Source organism: Aphelocoma coerulescens (genome assembly GCF_041296385.1).
Source record: "Aphelocoma coerulescens isolate FSJ_1873_10779 chromosome Z unlocalized genomic scaffold, UR_Acoe_1.0 ChrZ, whole genome shotgun sequence".
In the NCBI taxonomy this organism is placed as follows: Eukaryota; Metazoa; Chordata; class Aves; order Passeriformes; family Corvidae; genus Aphelocoma; species Aphelocoma coerulescens.
Genome location: NW_027184085.1, coordinates 62,744,694 through 62,766,724, shown reverse-complemented (window position 1 = coordinate 62,766,724; position 22,031 = coordinate 62,744,694). Strand labels below are relative to the sequence as shown.

The following is a 22,031-nucleotide window of genomic DNA, read 5'->3' as shown; positions in this document are numbered from 1 at the left end:
TTTGAAACAGCCAGTTCTGCAGAATTTATAATCTTCTCAGCAAAAGAGCAAGCAGAGATGTTACCTAATTTGCTCCACACCTCAGAATTGGAATATTTTACAGAAAGTTCTACCTGCCTCTCCTTGAGGAGACTTGAGGTCTTGTGCTGTTGGAGTCTCCTATTCAAAATGCTCACTTAATTTATTTAGGTTAATTTTCAGCAAAACAGTATTTAGAAGTCATGCAGATGTGCAAACACTTGCTGAACTTCTCTCCAAAACAGCACTGATAGACTTTGCTGTTAGTCTCCCTAGCTATCTGCTCTTTCTTTGTTGAGAAAATCCTATCCACAGGGCTTGAGTCACAGATGTAATGCCCAGCAGAGACTTCATTACATCAGAATTATCTACTGGTAATGCCAAGGATGACCTGCATTTAAGGAAGTATTGCAGAAGACACTTTATTGAAGTGTCTGTCCCCACTGCATTTGCTTCTTTTGCTGTTTGGGAGGAGTATTGCATGTGATTTGTGGCTTTAAAACATGGATAAAAAAGGAGCATGAGTTACTGTTAAAAAAGAACTGGTAATTTTAGTCACAACATTTGCTCATGTGATATACAGGAAGACACAACTGAATGTAGATGCAGGAATCTGGAAAGCTGGAGTTTTGATGACCTCATTCCATGGTGTCTATATGGCATCTGTCTTCACTTAAAAGGGGCATATTGATTTTCAACAAATGGTGCAGGACCTAACATCCTAGAGCTAAATAGCGTTCTCCAGTTTCTTCTTTGACACAGATCAAGCTCCTCAAAGAATCATGGAATATCTCATGGAAGGAACCCACAAGGATGATTAAATTCAGCTTCCTGCCCCTCACCTAAAGAGTATCCCTCTTTAGGTACTAACCTGAAACTAAATCATATGACTGAAAGCATTATCCAGACTCTCCTTTATCCTGTTTACTGAATGGTTAGGAAATTGCCTTACACTTGCATAACACTGAATTTTTGCCTCCTGGTTGGGAAGTAATATAGTAACTGTTTGTATCAGAAATTCCTAAGTCTCATAGGTTATGAGTACGCTTCTGATGAGGGCAAACTGAACACATCACACTAGTTCATTCCTTATCAATCAGACCACAAGACAGGCAAGCCTCAGAATCAATTCTGCACTGTGACGCTGTACTTTTGGTTATTTTGGCATTCCTGATGTATGCACAGTGTTCTTGAGGTGAAAAAACGTATAAAATATTAGTTAAGTAGATATAATACATTTCCCAGTATATATTTCCTAGAGATAATACCTTATCTAAGAGATATATACATTTCCTGAAGTATCTGCAATTTTAGTATGCAAACAGCAAAACAAGACATAAAGTGAGTGTTTGGAACAAATCAGTATTTTTTTCTATTAATTAAATTACCTCTCTTTTTTTTCCAGTAAATTAACAGAGTATTCAGTATTGCATGGCATAAGAAATTGTTTTCTTTTTGACATTACTTGATTTTGATTTTTAAGAATCTGAAAAGTGGATAGTTAACTAAACAGTTGCTCTTGAAAACTGCTCTTAGAAAGCAATGATTCCTTCTCCTTTGTAAAGAGGAAAATGTGCTTCCAGGTAATTATGTACCTCTGTATATACATTAATGGTTTTCCTGCTGAAGTGAAATGTAAGATAAAAAGTGAAATATACCAAAATGTGCCCCAGTACAGCACACAAAAATTAAAGGTAAATATTTATCAAATGTCATTAGAAATTCAGCAAAGATTTTGAGGCATTATAATTTCCTTACTAACTGCAAAAAACTACTCAGAAAAAGTCAGCGCAGGAAAACACAATACTGTACACAAATGGTATTTCACAAAGAACATTATACAGACAAGTACCTACAGTTTCTTAATGCGACTCAGTTGCTGTCCAGGAAAAAAAAAAAATCCATTTAAAATAAATTCGGTAAAGCTAAAAGTGGGTACTCTGTCTCTGAAGATACAATCACAATAGCAAGTAGGTGGCGGGATGTGTGCTTTTGCTATATGATTTATTACCAAATCTTTGACAGACAGGAAAAGCTCTCCCAAAGCAAGCATGGAAATTATTTTGGTACGGCTTCTTGCTTCAGTGAAAATGCTGGCACAACTCCCAAATGGTGCTGGCTTCCATTTTGGGTTCTCTGGGCACTTCCAGGTATGCTTATCTAGAAGCCAGAACTAAATGTCCCAAAGGAACAGAACAAGAAGCCTATCTGGTCAGTCTGTCTTCAAACTATTTGCTAATCTTGCTAAACTATCTTCATTAATGATCTCTTTTCAGTAGGCATGGATAAATTCTCTTCTACAGGCTTTTGATTACTTAAAGTATGCTGTTGTCTTCCAAAAGGAAATAAATTTAGGTCTAATTGTGTATTACTTGACCTCATGTTATTGTTCTACCTTGTCCACAGAGAACAACAAAACATGTGTTTCCACATGCAGATTCACACGGTAATGTTTGGACAGGCAGAGTGATTCTTCCTAGCAGCACTTCTGCTGAAGTTAAGTCACAGATCATCTTCTTAAATTTGTAGAATACCAAAAGCTTGAGCTTCTCATGCGATAAAGCCCAAAAATATGAAAGTGCATGCAAGAACCAAACCAAGTTACAAAATATGCAAAACACTTTCAAGCATGCCATGCCACCTCAGAAAGAACAACAATTTGGCTTCCACTGTAGAAATGAAAGGAGAGAACAGTTCTTGGGAGGGCAATAAAAAGAGAATGAGGTTTTTCCTTAGCTGTCAAACAAATTTTTAGGAGGTCGTAAAGGAGAGTGACACATATTTATTTGCTGTGGTGTTAGCATATGGCAGGTGAAATTCTATCCTGAATTCTGCCTCCCTGTACCTGGGCCAGCACTCAGATCCACTGCGACCTCTCCTTCTCCCTTTGCCTCTTTCCAACCCATCTCATCAGGCTCCTGTCACTCCTTCCTTTGTCCCTCTGTCTCCTTTCACAGTCCCATTCACCATAGATGACCTCATTAATGGCAAGGTCAGGAATGTAAAAGCTTTTTGTCTGCTCTGCCGCTTGTTTGAGCTGGGAGGAGAGGCACAAGGTAAGCCAACTCCCTACAGATCTTCTCAGTGGCATAAGGGAACCAACTCACCTGTCTAACTCGTCACCTCCACCTTATTTCATGGCTACAGGACCTTAGGAAACTCACATTACTCACTGCTGATAAAGGTTTATTAGTCCCATTCTGGCTGCCATCCAGAGGCAACTATACTGTGTCAGAGCAGACGGGTCTGTCCCTCTCTGTGAATGCTCATATAGCTCCCCTGGGAACTCACAGCTGTAACTGGAGAGCACTATGTAGCATACTGGAGGAATTTTCTGAACAAACGAAGTAAGCTGGCTTCACCAGATACTTCACTGAAGCTCAAAGCAATGCTTGCTTCACAGTCCTCACTGAAAGTGAAAAGTAAGCAATTTTTCCTGGGTTTTGGTTTCAGCATCAGAGCTCAAGGCAGCCAGCCCTAGATGCAAGTAATTTAGTACACACCAGCTTTCATGGATTGCTCTCAATTGCAGTATAAATTATGTTTCACCTGCCTATATCAGAAATCTTACAGTGAAAATATACCAATAAATGTGATGATTGATGACCAATAAATACTAACTGATGAGGCTTCTCAGCAAATCTTTTATCCTCAACAGCTTTCTAAAAACCTCAGTACATCACTCCATATCTATAATTGTGCAGCAATATTATACAGCTGTTTCACCTAAGAAATTACTTTAGTATTATTCACCAAGTAATTGGTAACTGTTCTTTTCCACTATGGCTCAGTCACAGGGTTTTATTGTGCCCTGATGGCACTGCTATAATCCTCTTCCACCTTGAATGCCCTGAAACACCTTGCATTTGTGGATCTGCTCATCCTTTCAGTCCAGTTCTGGAAATCAGGAATGCTTTGTGAAAAGCCCACAGAACTAGGTCCCATAACCAGTTGGAGAAACAGCACAGCCAGGCATTATATGTTTTAGTAGGTTAACCAATTTCTATTCAAGTATGTTTTCAGAAGTTTTTTGTTTTTTAAATAATGTTTTCATTATGCTTTATCTAATATGTTTTCCTTATTTTTAGAAAAGTTTTTAAAACCCATCCAATGGGGCCCATCATCATAGCAGAGGTAAATTACAGCTGCAGAGAGCTGTGCCTCTGTGCCTGTGTGATTCCAGTTTCAGTCTACCACTACAAAGCTCTTCCTGAAGTGGGGAACAAAAAGAAATGGTCAACAACAACAGTACTCTGACTGATATACTGAAGTTAGTTATATTAACTACAGCTTCACATTTATTTCTATTTTTTAAACTATATTTACTTCCTCTTGATTTTAAGATATATGTATATATACATTAATATATTTGCTTTCTGTAGTTCTTCTATGCAGGCAAGATAAGGAAACTCATTTAAACAACCGGCAGGTACAGTGGAATTGATTAGGCACCAAGTCACCTCAGTCATTCTGAAGACACTGCTTACTGTTAGCTCAAATTAAGCAAAATAAAAAATACAGAACAGCTGACTTCAAACTCTTTCAGCCAAAATCAGCAAACTGATTGTATATAACTCATCCAATTACTGGCTAACAGGTTATTTTGTCAACATCAGTGGAAGAGAAGAAATTTATTAGATTTAACGTGATGGTACAAAGGTAGCTGAGCTCTGGGAATGGTGTACGGGACATAGCTCTCTTCTGACTCAAAATTTTGAAGAGGATGTTAACTAGGGACTTCCTTATTTCTTTGCTATCCATTCATTCTGAGCAAACTGGACCTGATTCTGTAGGTCACTTTTGAATAACAGTTGGATTGGTAAAGTTTCATACGCTAATTAGTCTACAAAAATATTCTATTACTTTACTGTTAAGCACAGATGCCTCAGGATTCAGAAGTTACGCTAAAGAACTTGGGTTTTTCCCAACTTCCCTTGCCTTGAGGGAGGGAAGACAGAAGAAAATCACCTTTTCTTTCTTTTAAACTCTGTGATGGCTCAAAAGAGAAAGAAGGCCTGATTCTCTCTTGTAACTTCTTGCCATGGATATCACACAAACAAAAATGTATTATTTCTAGCCTAGAAAATTAAAATTATAAAAAGTGGTACTTGTGAAGAAAAAGCTTGGAGAGGAAAAACATTAATCAGATATGGCCTGACAAAGTCTTTGAATAAAACTACTTCTGTCAACAAATCTGAACTGCACTTATGTCCTTGTTAGAAACTATGCCAGTTCAGTGGGCAAAGGTATCAATCTTAGCCCACAAAGAAGTTACTTAGTAATCCAAATGCAAATAATCTATATGACAGTTTACTTATTACCTTCTCAAGAAATGACTCAAGAGTAATTTCTTATTACTCTTATTACTTTCTCAACAACACGCCAGCAACCTAAAAACCTCTTCCAGCACAGCAATGACTGAAACCATTAACCAACCTTGAACTCATTTTTTCCCCTTTACCTTACAAAGCTAAGAAAGATTAACAAAAGCAGCTATGGAAACAATAACAAACACAGTCATATGAGGATAACTGGTAATGTCCCAAGTCAGTCCTGGAGTCACCCCATTCACGTATTTTTAGCTATTCTCTCTGATGAAATACCATGGTCACTAATACTTTACTGATTGATGTCTTTCAACAAAATGTCAGCAAACCACTACCACTAAAGATGTTGCAAATATGTGGAGTTAATCAGTGGATCTAAATGCAATCAGTCCAGAACAGTCCCTTCCCAGAGGGTCTGAAAGTGAGGATTTTCTTCCTCTGGAGCAGAAATGAGGAATTTTGAAAGTTGTACAAAGCAAACAGTGAAGTCTACTTGATGCCCTAAGGTCTTTTCTGTGTTAGATGGGCAACTGCGGCACAGCTGCAAGGTAGTGCGGCTAGGCAACATGACTGGTTCATAAATAGAGACTGCTACCTTTCTGATAAAATTAGAGGCAACTGCTACAAGCATCTATTATCAGAGCATCTCTCCTGTGAGGAAAGACTGAGAGAATTGTGGTTGTTTATCCTGGAGAAGTCTCCAGGGAGACCTTACTGCAGCCTTTCAGTATTTGGAGGGGCATCATTAAGAAAAATGGGGACAAAACTTTTAGCAGCACCTGTTGCTGTAGGACAAGGGGCAATGGTTTTAAAGCAAAAGGGGGTTGATTCAGGTTAGACATAAAGAAGAAATTGTTTACAAGGAGAGTTGTGAAATGCTGGACCAGGTTATCCAGAGATGTGGTAGGTGCCCTATCCCTGGAAACATTCAAGATCAGGTCAAACGGGGCTCTGAGCAACTTGATCTAATTGAAGCATCTTCCTGCTCATTGAACGGTGGGTTGGACTAGAAGGCCTTTAAAGGTCTCTTTTGTCCCAAACCATTCCATAATTCTAAAATTTTCACCTGGCAAAAATGAGGATATTTTTAAAAACATCATGAGTACAAAGTTTCACTCCAGGCTTTAACTGTGACTAGCATGTCAAAAAAAAAAGGGTTTTTTTAGAAAAAATACAACTTCTGTCAGACAGGAAATAGCATAAACAATCCATTTATTTCAACAATGAAATTGTTCCTTATTAAAAAGAGTGTAATTATAACACTAAATTGTCAGTCTTGGTGTCTTTCTCTTTCTGCTTCAGGACAAAATACATTTATGTTGGGGACAGTGAATTAAGCATTAAATACAAGTGGGTTCTCACAAGTTGTGGCTAAGTTCCTTCCATTCTCTTTGCTGAAAGCTTATCCTCAAATAAGTAATTCTCGAAACATCTTGCAATAGGAAGAATTCATGAATGAAAGCATCAATAAATGCTTCCTACTGCAGGGCTCACCACAAATTTTTTGTAATACTTCTAAGGAGTTTACAGACCTTTATTAGCTACATAAAAATCCCCAAATTTGCTTTTTCTGAACATATTCTTCCACCTCTTTTCAAAATATCAAACCAGAGAATGAAACATTAGCATGAAACAGAGTCAGTGACCATGTATGTACTTACCATGTACCACATGCTTGGCCACTTGGGATCATTGAAATAAGTGGATTGGGTACCACCAGGCTTATAATCCCTCTTTATCCTTCTTTTAACCACCTGCTGTTGTATCCACTCCACCTGCCAACCAGAAAAACATATGGAAAGTGTTACGGTTCTGTGGAGATTATCAAGAAATGTGAGAAAACTTGGGATCCTTCTCATTACCATACTCCAAGGCATATTTCATGTTAGAGGGTTCATTTTGGCAGTAGAAATCGTGCAAATCACCTCGACATACTGTTCACTAAGGAATACATTCAATTTAGCTAGTGTTACAAATCTACCTGAGTAATTACTTAAATACCCTACTAGAAGTACTTCATTGGGCATCATCTTTTAAATACTATTATTTTACTATTTCTCTTTATCAGACTTATTCTTCTTTTGAATTCATAAAAACTCATACACAAAATATAACAGCATATTACAATGAAGAGTTAACTGAATTTCTAAAAGGGTGGGTTTGTTTTTATTTTTATCTTTCTGTTCTGGAAAACAAGAACATTAAAAAATACATTCAATACATTCATGCTTGATCAGTATCTAAATCATCTTCACCACTTGAAGAGAATAAAACCCCAAAACTAAACCTTATTTTAAGTAAAGTGACTCTTTGTCAAGAGTTTCTCAGAGAGGCACTCTGGAACTTCATTTCATATTAAGGACTTCCCTGGGAGAAATAGTTGGATACTGAGCAACAGCTCTAATTAAAACAAACACAAAAATGGGCTTGAAACAAGAAAAGAAATATAAGGGTTAAAAATCTAATTCTGAAAGTTATTTTTGTCTGTCTGACACCTCTTCAAAGATTCATGACACATCCAAAGAAAGGCGACACCAAAAGTGACATCAACCTCAGAGCAGAGAGGACTCTGCAGCTATTTCTGCATTAGCTATTCTAAATGGGAGTTAATTTCTATAAATGTAAATAATATGAACTAACCACAAAAAAATCCCATGTTATATTTACACACATCCAGCAGCTTATATTTCTGCTGAATTGTTTCAAGGCATATAACTATAAAAATTCAATTCACCTCTCTCCAAGCAAAACAGCCATCTTCTCCTAGCAGCCAGCTCTGCACCTTTTATTTGTGCTCTTTAAGAATATCTGTGTATGCACAGAAACATACAAATATATCAAAGAAGTTACTTTTAGCTCACATATTTCTTTGTCACTGGTCAGAGATGGTATTAATATTTTCCCTTCGCAGGCTAATCTCTTTCCTGTGCATTCACTTCAAATCGTTAGACAGACATACATACCACTCTGGCCTCTACTTCTTGGTCAGAAAAAAATGCAGGAAAACATCTCTGAATTTGTCCAGAGAGGATTCCTCGGACAGTCCTTATAGAGGCTGGCAAGGCTTCATGGTTTTTTTCATAAAGAAGAAACGAAATTTTCTCCTTCCCAAGAACTAACTTCAGGATCAAAAGGATTCTTCTAGGGGCTAAATTATGCAGTCTAAGAACACAGACTATCAGCTAGTGCCGACACTGAAACCCATTTCTCTGTTAAATCTTCTAGGAACAATCATAAGTTGCCTTCTGGTTCTATGAGAACACAGAAATTTGACAGTGCACCTTTCTCTCTTGCTTATTGTCTCCTCTTCCACTACAGTTTGAAATCCCTCATGAGAAGACCAGAGCTAACCGCTCCCTTCAGATCTGACTGGATCCAGGTGTCATCTGCAGGAAGTGATGGCTAGTCAGTCTTAGGCCTTTTGGCGTAACAAAGTCTGGAGGCCTGTAAGACACTCAAAGCATATCTGGGCAAAGGTCAAAGAAAGGAAACTCAAAAGACTTTGGTAAGAACTAAGCCTAATGGCTGCTTTAAACTGGGATCAATAAGCCTCTTAACTAGCTCTCTCCTCCATGAAAAGACTGGTCTTTAACTGAATAATGAACCCTATTCTCCTGACTTTTGCTGCTAATATATGCTTTTTTTTCCAGACCCTCACAACAGAAGCTTGTTATTCTTCAAAGCTTCTTTTCTTGTGCATAGCCCATACCTCCCAACACATCACGAACCAAGAGACTGGCATCCTATGTACTGTTTGGTCTCTGACTCCCCACCTGCCTGGACTGCCACAAGACCACGGGCCTTTCTTCTTCTATTACTATTATTTAGCAGTCATTTACAAAAAAGCTTCAACAGGTCTGAAAAAGCAACCATGGCTTTCAGGGCTTATATAGATCCTCTTTCCAAGTCTTCTTACGAGATTTGGGTCTCAGTGCTAGAAACATGTTCAACTAAGTGGAGGGTCTCAAGCTCCTATGATGCTAGAATATTTACTGTTATCTTGACTCACCCTCTCCTGAAGGGATTAACCACATGAGTGTGTTAACCATGCTGACAAAGTTGTTTAAGTCAACAAATTTCAACACTTCACAGGCCAAAAGCACACAGAGTACAACATGCCATGCCTGATAACTCACTCCTATCTCGAGTCTTCAGGGAGGAATTAAACATGCCTACCATCAACATAATCTGAGAATATGACGGTGTTGCAAAAGTGTCCGCAAAGACAAACCAATGAGACGGACTCAGCAGAAGAGGATTAAACCTTCTACCACTGTTACCTCTAGTTCAGATGCATGAACATTAATGAAAGAACTCACCAACACTACTATTGCCTAGAGGAGCCATAAATCAGAGACCCAGGGCATCTAATTTGGCATTAGGGACTCCTGTGCATCAAGGCTTCTATAGGAACTACAACTAGCAACTGTGAGGATTTTTGGAAAACACCTTTCTTTTGCTAACGGAACCAAAGAAGTATAATATATTCCTGGAGCCTGTGCAACACACAAGTTTAAGCAGAACTTCAGCAACCTAATACCATTTCTGCATGGATAAAATGAAAGGAGTTTTCCTGGCTAGACAAACTCTTTGCCAAACTCTTGTTCACTGTGACATGTTGTCTCCATTGATTACTGCCTGTTCAGGTACAAATATCTGCTGATCAATAAAAAGATTTAAATATAAAGGTAGCATAGTACTGGTGGAGACTAATGCATGCATACACTGCTGCTCAAAAAAAAGCCCAGTTAATTTCTTTTCTCCATTTCCTTTATTTCAGACAATATTATGGAGAATATTATCAGTTATTTAGTCCAAGCAATCATAAACACTGCAGAACTGCACACTTCCAGTTTATTGGAACATATATAATTTGACACATAAAGAATTTTCAATATATGTATATGTATGTATTTGTACATGAGTTTATATCAACTGAGTTAATCTGCAAGCCTACAGTATAGTAGGTGGTTATATTTTAGTGAGATATGGGTAAATTTTTTGTTTGTATCTTATCTAGCACCTTTTAACAAAAGACTATCTGTTGCAGGGCATGCTAGATGTTGCCCATAATTCCTATTTCCTCAGCTCCTTGCAAAATTAGGGAAAACATACAAAGGAGTAATTTTGCAGAAGGGCTCTGCAGCTTGCATGATCAGACGCAAACCCAGTAAAAGAAACGTAACTTCTTGTCTTCCCACAAGACTTAATGATAATTTTATGTGTGCACAGAATTGCTCTAAGTAAATGAGCCATTTAATTTCATACAAATGCAGACGTGCGTAAATGGCACATTTGCGTAAGTATGCATATGGGAAGATAGTGCAGGTAGCTCTTTAATGATGGAATGCAAGTGTCTAGATGGAATAGACTGGACTCATATAGAATACTGCAGTTGTAAAGGAGCTACAATGATCATCTAGTCCAACTGCCTGATCAATTCAGGGATGAACAAAAGTTAAAGCACAGTATTGAAGGCCTTGTCCAAATGTGTCTTTAACACTGACAGGCCTGGGGCATCAACCACCCCTCCAGGAAGACTGATCTGTTTGACCAACGTCTCGGTAAAAAAATGCTTCCTGAAGTCCAGTGTGAACTTCCCCATATGCAACTCTGAACTATTCCCACATGTCCCATCACAGGATACCAGGAAGAAGAGATCAGCACCTCCCTCTCTCTGTCTCCTCCTCAGGGAGCTGTAGAGGGCAATCAGGTTGCTTCTCAGTCTCCTTTTCTTCAGACTAGACAAACCTGGTATAAAACATTAGGACTCATGTTGTACACTACAGATAACCACATCAGTGAAAAGGGGAAGTCAAACTGACCACTCAGTCAGTGACCATGCACTGCTACAAGGGAGACAATGCAGGATGCTAGACAGAGTAACTTAAAACATCCCGACATGCCTGATCACAGTCCTACTTATGGCTTTGCCTGGAAGACTTTAAGCAAATTCCTAATGTTGAGATCTGCTGATTAATTGTTTTTATTCTGAGTTTATATTGATACAACCTTTTAGAACTTAATTTAAAACATCACTAGAAGAGAATTTATTCATCTGACAAGTCAATGCATACAATTTTGTTTACAGAAAATATCACTGCTACTTAAATAGAATAGTTTACACTGTACAATCACTAGGTTATATTGATGAAAACAAGGTCAAGACTCGGAAGTTATTTTAGTATTGTGACACATATTACCTTTGAGTGTTTTATGGGTATTCACAAGTTACTGCAGAATGCCTGGTATATTTTGGTTTTGTTTGATTCTGTATTAAAGGAGCTCATTTGTATAAAAAGAATCTTTCTGGAGTAATTATACAGATTCTCATTTCTTGTGAAAAGGTGAGTCTGTGTAAACAATGAAGTTCATTTTAACATTTCCATAAATTCACACTTACTGAGGGGTAACAAAAGACATTTTCCCATTGACCTCAGCTTCAAAAGTTCTGTTCCCTGAGTGTCTAGGAATCAAAGCCAAGCCGGACTGAAGACCAAGCTATTTTTAAAATTCACAATTTTCAGTCTCCTCAGTTCAGGACTCTCAGCATTGTTCTGTGCATGATGCAGTTTTTCTTCACAAACCTGCATGAAATACTGCTATGGCAATAAAAGCTGCTCTGAGCTAATTCAAGCACTTTTTCTCTCTCTAAGTGCTACAATTTGAAATGAAATGTTATCTCTGTGTGAATCAAAACTACTTTCTACCATTTTCAGCCACATTGATTCAACAGAATTCTTGGGAAAAGAGCCCCATATAGGTGTGCTGCAGTAAGATCTCCCTCACCCAGTGTTATAAACTGGGAAAATAAAAAGTTTAATAAAGGAAAAAAAATTTACACACTGGAAGAAAATCCCACCAATTTATCAAAGCAGCATGATTTTTAACATACAAACACTGTTGTGAAAGAGAATTTTTTCAAATATACATGAGAGGGTCTGCTGGAATAAACATTTCAAAATTATTGAAAATGTGTCAACGCTAACATGTGAAAATGCCATTACTATATAGCAGAAGTTACAGGCAAGCTGAAGGCGTAATCCTTTCCATTTTGAGGAAAATATGCTTGGGGTAAAAAAGATTTCTAACTCTGAAGTAAGTTATAAATTTCATACCAGAATCTGTGACTTTTATGACAAAATTAAATATGAAGGTGTGGGTCTGGAGTCTGTGAAGAAGAGATCCTGAAGGTGCCACTCCTAACAAACTGTAACTGTACCCCTTGTACTGCCTCATTCACTTTCATCTGTCCTACGCCTGTAAGAAGAAATTGGAAATTCCTTCTGACATAACAAGAGAGCAGGTGCCACAGGAACACTGCAGATTAAAGAGAAAAAGAGAAAAAACCTAGACAGGGGACATGGAAGGTAACACCCAGAGAACAGATCAGCAAAAGGGGCTACCTTATCATATGGAAAACAGGCAATGAACAGCAATGCAGCACTCTTACTTGGAATTTGTCTACAGACAGATTGCTCTGGGCAAGCATCCTCCCTCCCAGCTAGGATGGTCTCATGCTGCATATGCACTTCATTCTTTTCTTGCCTAAAGACCCTCAACACTCATGTATATATGAGTTCTGAAAGACCCTGCTACAAAAGAACAGAAGTGAGGATGGCACTCTCAGAGACAGAATATGAGACTGTGCTGTCCCAGAATAGGTCATAGGAGAAAAATTGCTCTAACAGTTCCTATTTTAGTGGGAAGGGATGCCATCCAGAGGGAGGGAGATTGACAGACTTGAGACATGGGCCCATGTGAATCACATGAAGGTCAACAAGACAAGTGTAAGGTCCTGCACCTGGGCTGGGGCAATACTAAACCTCAATACAGGTTTAATGAGTGGATTGAGAGCAGCTCCGCAGAGAAGGACTTAAGACATATGGTTGGATGAGAAACTGAACATGACCCAGCAATGTGCATTCACATCCCAAAAAGCCAACTGTATGCTGGGCAATATCAAGAGACACTTCTCCTCTACCTCACTCTCTAGACTGTTGCATCCAGCTCTGGGGTGCCCAGCATGAGACAGGCAGAGGAGGGCCATGAAGATGATCAGGTGGCTGAAGAACCTCTGCTATGAGGAAGAGCTGAGACTGTTTGGATTGCTTAGCCTAGAGAAGGTCTTATGGGGAGACCTTACAGCAACCTTCCTGTTCTTGAAGGAGGCCTACAGGAAGGATAAGGAAGGTCTCTTTATCAGGGAGTGTAGTGATAGGATGAGGGGTAATGGTTGTAAACAGAAAGAGAGTAGGTTTAGATATTAGGCAAGGTGAATGTTCTTTACTCTGAGGGTGGTGAGGCACTGAACGTGTTGCCCAGAGAAGCTGTGGATACCCCCATCCGTGGAAGTGCTCAAGGCCATGTTGGATGGGACTTTGAGCAGCCTGGTCTAGTGGAAGGTGTCCCTGCCTGTGGCAGGAGAGTTGGAACGAGATGATCTTTAATGTCCTTTCCAACCCTAACAATTCTATGATTCCATGTTTCTAACAAATCCAGTAAGTACTTTAGTTGTCCTGTCATGAAGTTTTCTCTAATACTGGCTCTACATAAGTGTATAATTTGACAACATTCTGTTTTTGCATTTCACTTTGTAATGAAACCAAAAGGTCAGTGATTTAGGGTTAAAGTGTGTAGGAGGACATATCAATATCCAAGGGCCATACCCAGGTTACTGAACAACTGAGGCTCAAGCCATTACTCAGGAATGCAGGAGAGGTGATGAAGACTGTTGACACACCTACTGCTATCTATGTGCAGTCACAAAAAAGAGACCCCCAAAAATTGGACTACTCATCTTAAGATAAATTTTGTGTTATTTTTTGGACCATAATTAAAATCCTAGCTATTTTCTTAACCTATTATTCTTTGACTCACAAAAGCAACAGCCAGTTTTCACCATAAAAATAGATGAAGACAGTTGGTAAAGTAGATGTTGACAAAGGTCAAGATCATGGAAAATTATTGCAGATACCATTTCACAAATGCAGGGGTTTAAAGTTGGATAAAAAGTGAATGACTCCAGCAGTGCTATGTGATGCATTCTTGCTGACTGAGAAAGTGTTTCTCCAGCAAGGTCAATGACCATCCACAACCAAAGCAGTTGTCATAATTATGCTACAGATTCTGAAAAAAAAAGTAAGATAAAAGAAGAAACACGTGTTAATACAGACTGAGCAGAAACCAGAAAAGCAGAGGAGAAAAGACAGCAGATAATCCTTGAAATTACCACTTAAGCCCAAAGAAATATATCTTGCACAACAGCAGGCCAAACTACTGCAGTGTTTCCCATGGACCAAAGCTAAAATTCACTGCACATTTTTCAACTTCATAGCCACAGAAAAGCCAGTCAGTCCTGATACGACTTAAGTGGTTTCTATCTGCTTTGCTATATATTTGTGATCAACTGTAGCAGTATAACCATACTTCCACATCCAGGAGGTACAAGAATTCACAGCTAAGCATTTTAATGTAACTGAAATGTCCCTCGCCTTTCCCTTGTAGCCTTCCCGCCCCTAGAGCTACAAGCTCTTTACATAAATCCATACATACCAGCCTAAAACTGTGGCAAAAAAGTCTTCTTCATTTAGGAAAAAGGCTGTAGAGGAAGAAATTGTGAACAGAAAAGGGAATAGCCTGGCTAGTGATGAAGGAAGACAGGCTATGTCCCGAGGCAATATACTAGCAGCCAGAGCTGCTGGGAAGGGCAAAAGCATCACATTGAAATTCTGGAAAAGCTCAGCATATCTGTTGCTGGCCAGGATTCATGGATGACTGGAAAACCAGGGAACAATCAAAGGCAAAAGGACCCACAATTTCTCTCCCTGGGGAAGTCTTGACAGGTTTTCTATTCACAGGTACAGCTGCAGTAACTGATAAGTGAACATGGCTACAGCCACTGCCCAACCTCCTCCCTTCTTGAGCGTTGTACCACAGCTGACCATAAAGCAGCTCAAAATTACAGGATTGAAATCACACAGCAGTTTTGTGGGAGAGCTGAGAACAAGTTTCAGGGAGCCTGGGCTCCCGGCCAGTGGCTTCCAGCAGCACCAGCCCCAGCTGTCATATGCAAAGAGCAAGCATCTAAAGCAGTTGGGAATTTTTCCCTTCCTCAGGTCTGAAGTGGCCTAACCAACTCAGATGCTCTGGTTCAGTTTCCAAAATAACTCAGCCTTAGAACAGTGAGGAAAAGTCTACAGCACAAGCTCAAAAGCAACTTCTATGTTTATACAAGGTAGTTTATAAATTTTAGCCACAGGTCACACACCTCACATTGTAAAAACTCAAGGGCTACAAGCTCACAATTTTGAACACAATTTTAAGAGTCCTCTAATTGACAGGTCTGCTTGGTACAGTATCTAAAGCTCTGCTTACATCATTGATTACAATGTTAGTATCTAGAAATACCTAGTCTTGGGACAATGTATCATCTTGAATTTCAATGTAGGGGGAGGATTAGTGTTAATATCACTCCGAATGTAAACTTGTATGTTGCAACTCCATCTAACTTAGGCCTAAAATTGCATATTCTTAATAAACCAAAAGGCTGACCCAGTGTTCACTAGAGAATAAAACTTTAAGCTTTCTAAACTTCATTAGCTTTGGAATCTAACATCTGGCAGCTGAACTATCCTGGATTTCATGTTTGAATTACGGTAGCAATTATTATGTATACTAAAAAAAACTGTAGAAATTTCTGATGTGATCTTTTTCTTTCCTTAGGTCAGTCCTTCAACTCATGTCATAAATCATTTAAGTACTTGTGACATCTGCAAGTGCTAATTTAAGATGGCCTTAACTCATTTAATGACATGTTCGGAAGACAAATCTCTCCCACAGGGTTAAACTCAAATGTCAAAAACACCAGTGTAATTCCAAAAGTGTTGATTCAGTCAAGAGTTTGCCATGGTTTCAACTGCCATTTAGAAAATCCACTGAGAATTAGTAAGACAGTAAAAGTATTCCATAATTAAGTGGTATGTAATATCCATCAGTGGTATACTGGACTTACTAAAGTAAATACATCTCCTGAGCAGTCTCTTCACTGACCAAAACCCTCTTAATAGAACATAAGAAAGTACCACAAATAACTCAGCCTATTTCCAGAACTTTTGCTTAATTTTTTAAGGAAATTTTTCACATAAGTCTGCCATGGAAAAATTCAGTCACAGAGCATATACTAAATATCAAATTAAGCAGTTTTCTGATCAGAGTACATTAAACCACAGGAAAACTTGATCCCATTTGGGCTTATTTGATTGTGCCTGTCTTGCTACTGTCTATCCTTAATCATAAGAAAAGGACAATTTTTTTTTTTTTCAAGCCAACTGTGCTTATAGCATATACTTAGAAGTAGTATTTAAAATTCAGAATTGAGCCAAAGCGCTTATACTAAGCTTTAGCGTTAGATTTTTGTTGAGTTTTACACTTTATGGAAGTATGAGTGGCATATTTTACAGCACCCCATTTACCTAGTTCCTTGGCATTTCAGATGCCTTTGTAGCACAATTTCATAATTACTCTTACTTAGAATAATACAATCACTAACGTTGGAAGAGACCCTTGAAATCATCAAGTCCAACCATCAACCCAGCACCACTACTGTGTTCAACATTAAAGCATGCCCTTTAGTGCCATTTCCACAGGTGTTATGAACACCTCCAGGGATGGTGACTCCACTTCCCTGGGCAGTTCCACTTTCCATAATTTTTTTTTTTCAAATATGTAATCTAAACCTCCCCTGGTACAACTTGAGACCATTTCCTCTCATCCCGTTATTTGTTACCTGGGAGAAAAGCCTAACTCCCAGTTTCCTACAGCCTCCTTTCATGTAGTTATACAGAACAGTAAGGTCTTCTCTAGTCTTTTTTCCAGGATTAACATCCCCAGCTCCCTCAACTGCTCCTCATAGCATCTACTCTCTAGACCCTTCACCAGCTTCTTTGCCCATCTCCGGACTTGCTCCAGCACCTCAATGTCTCTACTGAAGTGAAGAACCCAGAACTGAACACAAGATTTGGGTATGGCCTCACCAGTTACTTCCCCGCTGGCCACACTATTCTTGATACAAGCCAAGGATGCCACTGGTCTTGGCCACCCAGGACACACTGCTGACTGATGTTCATCCCCTGTCAACTAGCAACCCCAGATCCTTTCCCACCAGGCAACTTTCCAGCCACTCTTTCCCCAGCCAGTAGTGCTGCATTGGGTTGCTGTGACCCAAGGGCAGGACCCAGCACTTCAGCTTATTGAATCTCCCACCATTGGCCTCAACCTATTGATCCAGCCTGTCCAGATCCGTCTGTAGAGCCTTCCTACCCTACAGCAGACCAACACTCCTACCCAACTTGGTGTCATCTGTGAACTTGCTGAGGGTGTACTTGATCCCCTCATTCAGGTTGTTGATGAAGATACTAAACAGGTCTGATCCCAACACTAAACATTGGGGAACACCACTCTCTCATGGCCAATGTGCTTGTCTCTGATCTATCACTTCAAGTCAATAGAGGAGAATTGTTAGCAGTTACCTCTGGAACAAGCTGCCTCTTTCTGTCCTGAAACCCAGTCTTGCAGATGTCAGTAAACTTCACTGCTATTAAAAGATTGATTACTGCCCCTCTTAAACATAATTGTCATCACCATTTAAAATAAACTGCCAAAACCTACCTGTGAAGGACACATACAGCCAACCTAAGAAAACACTGCAGTCCAACCCTCAAGCAAATATAAAAGGACTGAAGTTCCTTTTCCTACAGTCAGTAGGCCAGAGAAAGCCAAATGTTTTTTCAACTGAACTATTAATCCCATACCTCACAAAATCTTGACAGCACTTCCAATGAGGCCGTATCTCTCAATTTCTGCATATCAGGTAACATACAGGCTGGCGTGATGCCTGATTAACAAACTGGCTGGTTACTTCCATTTATTTTAAAGCCTCAGCTGAATCAAGGGTAACATCACTGTTTTGCAACTTCAGGATGGTCCCTGTGCATATTCTGGCAATTGAAGTGTGACCACAACAGTGACTCTGTTATGGATTCATAATTCACAACACTTGTCATATTATTGAGAAAAAGAAATAAAGATTGTTATATCCATGGCTATCATTTATGGGATAAACTTTTAAATTGCATATACTTGAACTTTTTGGTCTCCAATCATATGACTTACAGGGTTACAATGTGGTCTCTACAGTTGTCACAAAATTTCTTTCATCTATGTTTATTTCATTCTGTAGCAATCTTTATGGCTATTTCTACACTGTCTTCCATTGGAATAAAAGGACTTCAGATGGTCTAATACAAATGTGATTTTTCATATGATTACAGTACTAATAAAACAATTTTTTTTCCTGACCAAGACAAACTTCAAATGTACAAACATGTATTTTCTGGAGTACACAAACTTAAGTTTGGTTGATAGAATCTTAGATGTGCTACAGAAGATGTCTGCTCTCATCAGGAAAGACATTTCAGAAGCTTTAAAAACTGCACTGGTTTTCATAAACTTTCCTATTACTACCATTATTTGATCTCTAATCTTTCATCCAGTTCCTTTACTTGCTGACAGAAAGGGCTGAAATGCAAAACTGGATTTTAGGGCATAAACAAACACATATTAGCATCAGACAACAGCTTAAAATCACCTGACTGCACTTCCACTATTTGCCAGAATGGTGTGAAAGTCGGAAGAGATGATAAGCTATCTCAGTCTCTCACAATGGCAACAATTATCCAAATACTTTCTTCAGACTACCTCTTCACTTGGGCTCACAAAATGACAAGCAAGTTTACCAAGCATCTGCACTGAACAAGGCCGCAAATCTCACTGCTAGTTTCCTTCATGCAAGGCAGGGGAAGTGCATTAATACAGCAAGGACCCAGAAAAGAAGCCCAAATAAAATGAAGAGAAAATCAGATCCACAAGGAAGTGACATTAGGATGTCTTCTTAGCTGAGGAAAGGGAAGATTTTTAGGTCACAGTGTCCAAACACATATCCAGGTCATCAAACTGCTGTACAGGCGTATTCTTCAAACTCACAAATAGTTACAGGAGTCTGAAATGGCTGAAAGTTGAAGTTAAATAACCACACATAAAGCAAAAATAGAACATATTAAAAACTTCTGGATACTTTGCATTGCTGGCAGTTTTAATTAAAATTGGAAAACTTCTAAAACCTACACTCTGCATCAAATAGAAATTAATTCTGATGCTGTAAAATATGGTTTGACTGGATGATCGCAGGATTTTCTTTTGATCTCAAAGACTATGAGTCTATTGGTATTTGTATTCTTGAGAACTAGTTTTTTAGGAACAGTCTGGAAGTCAGAAAACCTTTTAGAATCCAGAAATTCTGGTTTCATTATATAGAGTTGTTACAACACAAAGTTGTTATACATAAAACACAAAGCATATATATAAACATGAAGTGTGTGTATAAACATGAAGTTGTTATAACAACTACAGATAAAACAGTGAATTGAATCTCAGTTTAGTAAAGCTACTTAAAAAGAAATTTTTAATCTGCATCCTTTACAAAAGTGAAGTTACACCAATATTCTGGCCTTTATATATATTTATATATAACTTCAGCACCAATGAGAGCGCCAGCATTTACTCTCCCTTGAAATAAATAAATTTTTAAAAATGGGAAAAATAATGTCAAACAATAACTTAGTTTAAACACAGGTTATGTAAGCAACAGTCAACACACCTGCAGTGGTTTGGTCTAAAATACTCATTACTGCAATGGATACAACTGCTTTAAGTGGATTATATGGATTTGGAATAAGTGTTTTATTCTACTAAAATGTTGCTCAGATTCATACAACATTCTGTGCGACACCAAAAGAAATGAAATTTCACAGAATAAAATACATAGCAGTCTGGTTTGCATTTGCCACTGGCAGAAATTTTATTCAACCATCAGCCTTGTCTGTGTTTTGCAGGTGGGGAGGCAGAAGTGGGAGGGAGCAAAGTTGTATGATGAAGGCTGCACACATTCAAGCAGCACAGCTGCAAACAGGACACAGCTGCCTGGCACCTCCTCTGAGTCACTAAAGCTGGCGAGGATCTGCTAAGAGTAATAGAGATCAGCCAAGGATGATGAGTGGCTTTTCAGTGACACGGGCTTTCAAAATGATCCTAAAAGAAAGGATCACAAAAAGTTAGGTAGTGGGGAGATTCTTTTGCTTTGTTGTGGGGAGGGGTGTCTTTCCAGCTCCCTTTTCCTGCCTTCAATTACCTGTTAATAATCCCAGATATGACAAATTATCTATGTGTCTCATGATTTCTTGCTGTCCCCATTTAGAATAGTTGGGTGAAATAACAACCACTGGAATTAAACATTATTGTCTTGCCTGTCAGAAGCAGGAAAACAGATGTATAAAAATCTTGATCCATTATGTCAGGAGCATACATTACTGCCAGAATGTTTTCCAAATGCAAGAGAGGAAAAAAAAAAAAAAAAAGAACTTTAATTCATTTTTCTATGAATGTCCTGCAATACAACCAATATCATCAGCATCAGAGTAAGCTGGATCTCCTCAGGAAATGGTGTGTAGAAGCTTTCTGTTACATTTCTTTACAGTTAGTTCTGAGATCTGCCCTTCCAAATGTGTTTTCTTTCAATCTCTTCCTCTCTCCCTGCTGATATTTTGGCATTTGGCCTTGCAGGATCAGCTGCTTCCAGAATGGTGCATCTTTCTAAAAGATCAAAACTAGGATCTCTTCAGTTCCTCCTCTTCTGACACTTTCTGACATTCAGCAATTTTACAGCCCAGTAGCCAAACCACCAATCTGCAGTCTTTCTAACACTCTCAATGCAAACTGACTTTAACAACAGCTTAAGTACCCTTAGTGAAACACAAGACCCCTGCAGCTGTCAGAGCTGCTGTCTACACTATCAAGCTCTTAGAACACAGATTAAAAATTAGAGGACTAGCTCTCCCTGTTTTTTTTTAAATATTTAGTTGTCCCGTCATTTTTTACCTATAAATGCACTTTGCTGCTAAAAAACATAGGAGCAAGTACTACTTTACTGGAACTGTAAAGAAACTCAAGCATTAACACCTACTAGCATCTAAGGACTAAGGATTGCAAATATCTTTTCTTTATAACCCTCTGCTTTTAAATGTTTATAACTGCTACGTTGAAATTTTCTTCTTATGGGTCTAAATTCTCCACATATATACTCACCTAAAGTGCTTTTGCCATCACTAAGGCTGAGCAAAATCCTTTAGTGCTTCCTGAATTGTGTGAGGAATGTAACACCCTTTTCCTTTTTAGGTTGCAAATGGATTTTCCCTGGGTTTCTAGTTTGTGTGTTTGTTTTCAAAATAAGGCTATCCAAGTCTGTGTGATCTGCCTTCACACGCATTGTATATCCCTCCATTAGTGGTCTCACTTTGAGTGAGGGTGAGCATTCCCAGCTTGCACAGGGAGAGCAAACCAGACAGATGTGCCATTAAGCAAGAAAGCATTCTGACAGAGAAGTGCAGGGAAAATCTTATCCCAGAATAGAGAGACTTTAGAAAGCATCTAAACTGGAGCTGGAACTAGGTGACATTTAGGTCCCTTCTGACCAAAACTATTCTAACTCAAGACACAACTCAATGCTGTCTAATTAAGTTAGCTATTCTGCACACTGCATACACCTTTTGCACTCTCAACAAAAGCAGCTGC

General features: G+C 38.7%; 1 protein-coding gene across 3 annotated transcripts in view; it reads right to left on the bottom strand.

The window, feature by feature from the left end:
- PCSK5 (proprotein convertase subtilisin/kexin type 5) overlaps positions 1 to 22,031 on the bottom strand; it is a 228,352-nt gene that overhangs the window by 172,982 nt on the left and 33,339 nt on the right. For all 3 annotated transcript variants that reach the window (XM_069000752.1, XM_069000754.1, XM_069000753.1), the window contains exon 3: positions 7,007 to 7,120. In XM_069000752.1, coding sequence (XP_068856853.1) covers positions 7,007 to 7,120 — 114 coding nt within the window. The remainder of the gene's footprint in view (positions 1 to 7,006; positions 7,121 to 22,031) is intronic.